The sequence below is a fragment of the Spodoptera frugiperda genome, chromosome 10, assembly GCF_023101765.2.
Source record: "Spodoptera frugiperda isolate SF20-4 chromosome 10, AGI-APGP_CSIRO_Sfru_2.0, whole genome shotgun sequence".
NCBI lineage: Eukaryota > Metazoa > Arthropoda > Insecta > Lepidoptera > Noctuidae > Spodoptera > Spodoptera frugiperda.
This window is the reverse complement of record NC_064221.1, coordinates 6553006-6560502: the sequence shown is the minus strand read 5'-3', so window position 1 is coordinate 6560502 and position 7497 is coordinate 6553006. Positions and strand designations below refer to the sequence as shown.

General features: G+C 31.2%; 1 protein-coding gene across 1 annotated transcript; it reads right to left on the bottom strand.

The window, feature by feature from the left end:
- Positions 1 to 3313: 3313 nt before the first annotated feature.
- Positions 3314 to 6929, bottom strand: LOC118277502 (proteasome subunit beta type-5). Its single transcript, XM_035596328.2, has 6 exons — positions 6692 to 6929; positions 6508 to 6609; positions 5844 to 5943; positions 5170 to 5363; positions 4614 to 4752; positions 3314 to 3519 (listed from the first exon to the last, which is right to left on the bottom strand). Exons 1-6 carry the CDS (start codon positions 6833 to 6835, stop codon positions 3353 to 3355), a joined length of 846 nt encoding a protein of 281 aa, XP_035452221.1. The 5' UTR covers positions 6836 to 6929; the 3' UTR covers positions 3314 to 3352.
- Positions 6930 to 7497: the final 568 nt, after the last annotated feature.

Sequence of the window (7497 nt, the reverse complement as noted above, 5' to 3'; positions counted from 1 at the left end):
TATGTTATATTTTTCATTGCTTTTTACTATTTTGTAAAAACAAATTTCCAATGAATTAAAACAATAACATGAACTGAACAATTGTAATTACACCATTGCGCGATCAACGCCATCTATCTACGGAGTATAGGAACAGCCCGACATTGTTCAATTCCGTACTATAAGTACGAAATTGAACAATAGATGGCGCTGTATGTCCGGAATAAATTTATTTTTTATTTTATTTTTTTTTATTTTTATTTTATTTTTATTTTATTTTTATTTTTTTTTATTTTTATTTTATTTTTATTTTATTTTTATTTTTATTTTGTTTTTATTTTTTCGTTTATTTTTATTTTATTTTTATTTTAATTTTATTTTAATTTTATTTTATTTTTATTTTATTTTTATTTTAATTTTATTTTAATTTTATTTTAATTTTATTTTAATTTTATTTTTATTTTTATTTTATTTTTATTTTATTTTTATTTTATTTTTATTTTATTTTTATTTTATTTTTATTTTATTTTTATTTTATTTTTATTTTATTTTCATTTTATTTTTATTTTATTTTTATTTTATTTTTATTTTTATTTTATTTTTATATTTTATTTTTATTTTATTTTATTTTATTTTTATTTTTATTTTATTTTTATTTTTATTTTATTTTTATTTTTATTTTATTTTTATTTTATTTTTATTTTATTTTTATTTTATTTTTATTTTATTTTTATTTTATTTTTATTTTATTTTTATTTTATTTTTATTTTATTTTTATTTTATTTTTATTTTATTTTTATTTTATTTTTATTTTATTTTTATTTTATTTTTATTTTATTTTATTTTTATTTTATTTTTATTTTATTTTTATTTTATTTTTATTTTATTTTTATTTTATTTTTATTTTATTTTTTGATTTTTGAAATAAAAATATATCTATGTCCTTTCTAAGGTTCTAAACTATATCTGCACCAAATTTCAACCAAATCCGTCAAATAGTTGCGGAGATTAATGGTATAAGCATAGAATGTTCGACGTGATTCTTTAATTTGACATAACTTTTTTATTTATGAACCGATTGACATGAAACAAACACTAAATGTAAATTTAAGCATCCCACAATATATTCGTGAAAACCGCATCCAACTCGGATCAGCCGTTTCTGAGATTAGCGCGCACAGACGAACAGACAAACAGACAAACAGACAAACAGACAAACAGACAAACAGACAAACAGACAAAAAAAAAGTTAATTACATTTTTGGGTTCGACATCGACATAACAATAACCCCTGCTATTTTTTTTATTTTTATTTTCAATGTACAGACAGCACTTTTCTACGATTTTATTATATGTATAGATTGCAATGAACCTTTCTAATATTAAATTAATATACTAGTCAGTTATTTTCAACTCTAACTACTACTACTATTACGTATTAACATTAATTTAAAATTACAATGTTAGTGTTCCATAATGGTAGCTGGTTAATTAATGTGTAAAAAAGTATTAAATACTAGAAGAACAATATAAGTTTTTAAACTGACATGGTCACTAACACTATCATTAGAACTTAGCACCGTTCTTAGTCATTTAATGAGTACTTAACCCAGTCTTTAGCAATTGTTTTCAGAACAAAATTGTTACTAAGGAATAGTTTTAACACATTCAGTGCCACCAACACGCCCAGAGAGTCCACGTAAATTTAATTCCAAAACCGTAGAGTCGCACCCTCTATGCAATTCTTTAGATTAGGGTATCTTTAGTCTTCAGTATTATTTTAAGCAGAAAATACACCATGCATTTTGGAAAGAAAGAGCAAAAACATTGAACTCGCTGGGCGAGTCGACGGCACTGGAATAAAATTTACATGGACTCTCCGGGCGAGTCGGTGGTACTGAATGTGTTAAGTAATAATTAAATTACTCTAAGTACGGCGATTAGACGGGATATTTACCATATTTATATCGGAATATATGAAGTATCTTAAACTCATCGACATAAATAAACATGGTAAATATCCTATCTCAAGTTCTAATGATACTAGAAGAACATGTTCGAAACCTTGTTTTTGTAAATAAAGATTGTAGTAATGTTACTCGAGTCGTGTTGAAATAAAAGTCTAGAGAGTGCTTTTCCATCAGACACGTGCTGTGTACCTATGCTTTGAAGATGTAATAGCTAAGCTGTGAACTATGTGACCGTTTCCATTCATACTAAGCCATGTAGAGGTGCGAGGAAGATGCGCTGCTTGAGTATGCGATGTATGTATAGTAGAGAAGCCATCCATATCACGCGTCTTTCCATATAAAAAACATAGCTGAGCTGACTCCCTTTCCACCAGTGCTAAGCTATATATACCAATGAATATGATTGGTGGAAGCCAAACATATTCACAGCAACGTACAGTAGCGTCAACATAACTTGTTTGCTCGTGCAGAAGGTTGCGCAATACAACCCCTGCCCCAACAACGAAAAATACAATAGTTTTAAATCGCCGAGCGAGAAAAATCATTTATATGATTTAACGCAGTTTATGAAAAAAGAAAAACGAAGAAGGTGTGAAAGTCTTTTTTGCATAAGTTTGATGGTAGATTAGATTTTTAAAAGAATTTTGCGCGCTAGTACTTTTCTTCAAGAATGTACCTGCGCGAAAGTTCGTAAAGCCTAACTTCAGACGCGCCAAGTTACGTTGACGCTACTGTAGCATAGCACGTCTCTGGTGGAAAAGCATCTTAAAGATTGGTTTCACTTAAATTATATTAAAATAAGAATGCGTATGTAGTTTCTGTTTTAACAATACCAAAGAAGGTAAAGAAGTTTTGTGTTATAATAATGCAATTGTGATGTAAAAATGGCATTACTTGGCTACTGATAAAACTACCATGTTTAATAAAGAGTAACTCTGAACGGACTAAGATTTGGAACTTGGTGCCATAGTCACTTTTATTCAGCTCAAAGTTACCTATCCAATGATGTAACTCACATAGCTATTGGAAGGTGGGACCAGATTTCATAGAAACTGGTATCATCCTTCATTTACCTGTGAAAACTAACATAAGATACCAACAGATCAACCTACACATTTCTATCAATTATATTTTCAACTTTAGTATTTCGATATAAAGTAGAAAATCCAATGAAAATAATTGAGTAGGATGACTTGCTTTTGTACTTATATTTTCAGGATACCTCTTATAAGGCACAAAGGTACTATACTGAGCTAGATTAATATAATCATATTTAGTTTTAATTCTCCATACAAGACCACAACTTTGTCAAACCAAAAAAACCGAGGCTTTAGTTTTAAAAAATTAAATAAAACATTGGAAAATACAAATAGTAGAATTTTATTTTAATAAAGACAGTAAATCTAAGCGCCAACATTGCCCTTTTCCGCAGCATACTTGTAGTGGAGATCTGAACAATCCTCGTTGGAAATGTTGACCCATCCCTTCTCACTGATGTGGTAGACGCGGACGATACCGCCTGAGTAGGCGTCGCGGTGGGTCGCGTGGTAGATCGCACGACGACCTAGCTCTGTGGAATACATAAAATGTATTAGGTATGATGTGGTTGGTTGTAGTGGAGAAAGAACGCAATGATAGCTTAAGATAGATTTTGTCATGTCTGAATAAATGAGACAATAGAAAACACTGTGTCTCACATAGTACTGTGTTCCAGGGGTATATGGGAGTACTATGGGTTAAACCCAGGGTTGGAAAAAAAACATGTTTTTTTTTATAAAGAAAAAAACATCATGTTTTAATTGAAAAACAAAAAAAACATGTTTTTTATTAATTCTTCACTGCTGTTTTAATTGACTTGTTTTAAACATGTTTTAATCTTGTTTTAAACACGTAAATATGTATAAAATGAATAAAAAAGCTGGAATTTCTATAAAGTTCCGCCAAAGCGGGTCTTTCTTCCGCCCTGTTATCATATTTTTTTCCCAAATAATACAGCACACATACACGCACTGTAATAGTTAATTAATAACGCCGAACAAAATTACGTAAAAAAAAAGCATATATACGATCGAATTGAGAAACCTCCTCCTTTTTTTGAAGTCGGTTGAAAAAATACGTGTCCACCAAAAGCGAACCGGGAAATCCCCGCGTTTTATGAACATTCATTCACCGCATTACCGCTTGTCAGTCAGGGGAATCCTATCTAGTAATATCCATGTTGCCAACTCTTTAGTAAAAAAATATACCATTAGGTTTTTAATTTCTTGAGTGTAAAAGTATAAAGAGATTTTTTTTATGTGTTTTCAACATGTTTAAAACAAATTAGTTTTATTCATGTTTTAAACATGATACATACTTTTGTAGTGTTTTAATCAGTGTTTTAAACGTGTGTTTAAAACAAATGTTTTAAACATTGCCAACCCTGGTTAAACCAGAGATCTCCTTTGTGTAAAAAGTATTTAGAACCTTTGTAATAAGTATTATGACTGTAAAACTATAACTAATTGTATGACAAGGGTACGGACTTGAGTCCATGGAAAGTAAACAATTTTAGCATAAAAAAAACCAAAGATTTCGTTTAGCAGTTACTCTTGTACGAAGTCTGTAAAGGCGATAGCTGACAATTACGACAGTGCCACTTAAAATGTCAAACTATTAGCTTACCCTGTGCATCCTTATCGGAGAGGTCCCAGCTGTACCCGCTGTCTAGCACACCGAAGGCGTACACTGACCCAGAGCCGACGGAGAACACCTTGCCGGGAGTACGTGTGCCTTCAGAGTCTACGTAGTACAGCTGAGCTCCCTGTAACAATTGGGTCAGGAATGTTAGATAATGAATGCGACTTTTTATTGTTAGAATAGATTGTATAGCTACTCTTAACTTATTAGTTGAAGCCATCACAGGAATAATGGAAGAAAGGTAATCAATGCCATAAAAGTATTTAAGTAAAACAACAAATTATTTATAGTGTAAAATAGGTGTAACAGTTGATGACGCTAAATAGTTTTGCAACAATTTGTAATACATGAAAAAGACTTCATGTGAAGAAAGTTGACTAAGGCCGGCTTAGTTAAAGTATTGAATGCCAAAAGAAAACTGTTGACTGCAAATCCTCAGCTAAGCATTGGGCACCAGTAACCGATGTGGTGGTTAACATGTTAAACCAGTGTTTTTGCTTATACTCAAACACTAAAAAAACTATTGGAAGTGAGAACTTACCCTCTTATCAACACCAGCCAACATCATGCCCATGCTGAGCCCCATGCCTTTGTAGTTGTACACCATGTTGGCCATCAGTTTGCTGGCAGCGGCCACCGAGATGCGTTCCCTGTTGCGCAGCTCGTACAGACGGCACTGCTTGGCTAGCACACGGTCCCAGTACACACAGTCTGCTGCACCACCGGCCAGGGTACCTGAGGTGGAAAATAATAATATAGTTTGAGATGATGATAGTCTAAGATAGTAGTCTAAAAAGGATAAGGTATTAGAAATTGTGTAAAAAATAAAATAAGAAAAGAATAAAATAACCCTTATAATAGTTTACGATATTTTTTTTAAATAGTAACGGCGCAAGCTATGTAGTGGCATAAAGTTGGGATGAGGTACATTTCATGATGACTTTCTTAAAACGCACTGATATTCCTTTGTAAATGATGCACAAGTGTGGGGGCTAGTGTGTGAGACCCTTTAGCAAGACTATAGACTTACGAATCTATATTTTGAAACAAGCACCAAGTATTTCTGATAGGTAATTCTGTTTTGATGTCAGTGCCTGAGATTAATTGAAATAAATGCTTTGACTTTTTAACCATACTGTACCTCAATTAACATAAGCAATGACATATAAAGTGCTAGTATGCTGTATTGTTATTAATTAAGTCTTAATTACATACCAAGCAAGTAGTCATTGATTTCTACAATCTTCTTCATGGACTGGGAGCCGATGAACTGGCCACCAGTGGCTCGGGAGTCCACAGCCAGCAGCACACCACCCTGTGGCAAGTAAGGAGGTTTTTATTACATCATTCACAAAAAAAAAAAATTATTGCCTCATTCACAAGAAAACATTCTTGATTCAACCTTTTTTTTAAAGAAAGCTACATACTAAATGTCCAGCTATCCAATCCAATATGCAATTCTTTTTATCTTACAATCCAAACCTTGGCAGTGATGATACAACAAAAAATAGTGATGATAATTTAGTAGTAAGTTATGAATGAACATAAAAATATAAGAATATCTAAAACTTTTTAAGAAGGCGAGAAGTCAGTGTAGGGACTTACCAGTACATTAATAAACAATTATTAGCTCTTAACTTTTGGGAAAATGTATTATTCACACTATACTATTGTAATGTTCTTCCACATTACAAGTATACTGTTAAAATACCTGTAACTAGAAACTTTTCTAGTGCTTTTTAGTGCACACTCAATCATATAAAATTAGCCTTGATTTGACAACATACCTTTTGCTATTCATTATTATAAAGATAGGTAATCTTAGCTTGTAGTCTGTTAGGCTTAAAATTACATATCAAAGCTAATAAGTGTAAGTTACCTGGTAGCGGAAGCCAAGAGTAGTGGTTCCGTGGTCAAACTGGATTTTGATCTTTTTACCAGTCTCATCTTTCTGGTTGAACTGCGCAAGGGTTTCTACAGGCTGTAAACATAAACAAGAAATGGTTTAAACAAAGGTTTCGAGGAATTTTATAGCATTTTTCGTGCTTTTAACCTTTACTTACGTTTGCAAACGGAGGCGTCGCGAGTTGAGTGCTGTGTAAGAAGTTTCCACTGTATCCGACGACATCATTTTGGAATGAAGCTAGTGCGTCTACGGGTTTCAAGTTAATTTTCTGGTCCAAGTGGCAAAAATCGAGTAAAGCCATTATTGTTTTGTGATTTCAAATAAACTTTTCTAAGCTGAATGAATGACAAGCGATTTCTTCAAAAACGCCGATTTGTCAAGTTTGACAGTTTGGATTTGTGTTGCCATTCGTCTATAAAATTAATGTTGCCTTTTTATATATTACAAAGTATTTTATTAATAATCATTATTTTTATATATTGAAAATAATATAAACATTTTGATCCAAAAAATTGTTAGTTTTTGTATATTTTCATTCTTATCTATTAATGTATTCACTTTTTTAAATAGCGCCATCTTGCTTTAAAACATTGGCAATACATTACAAAATAGTGATGCTATTCCCTAACAGATGGCAGTATAAGACCATTGGAAAAAATATGATTGATAAGACACACTATACATAAAATTCTAACAAAATTCTATCTATAATTAATCATCGTATTTTACAGTAATTTTATTGGCTTACAAATCATTACTAGCTCATCGAATTGGACATTAAAACCGAAACCAAACAACACAAATTAGGAATCGAAATCTATCGTTTAATTCGTTAATGAATAGTTCGGCCATCAAAAATTATCAGTCAAAACACAATTCACAGAAACGTTCATTGGAACAGCATTATAAAATTCACCGAATATAAACTGTAACTAATAAATAGTGTAGAAGTTAGCAAACCTA

What these genes read in the sequence shown, in the direction of transcription:
- LOC118277502 (XM_035596328.2), bottom strand. Translation starts at nt 6,835, where the DNA reads ATGGCTTTACTCGATTTTTGCCACTTGGACCAGAAAATTAACTTGAAA. An exon ending in AATCAATGACTACTTGCTTG is followed by an intron (nt 5,364 to 5,843) that starts GTATGTAATTAA and finishes TTTCCACCTCAG; the next exon opens with GTACCCTGGCCGGTGGTGCA. An exon ending in TGGCTGGTGTTGATAAGAGG is followed by an intron (nt 4,753 to 5,169) that starts GTAAGTTCTCAC and finishes CAATTGTTACAG; the next exon opens with GGAGCTCAGCTGTACTACGT.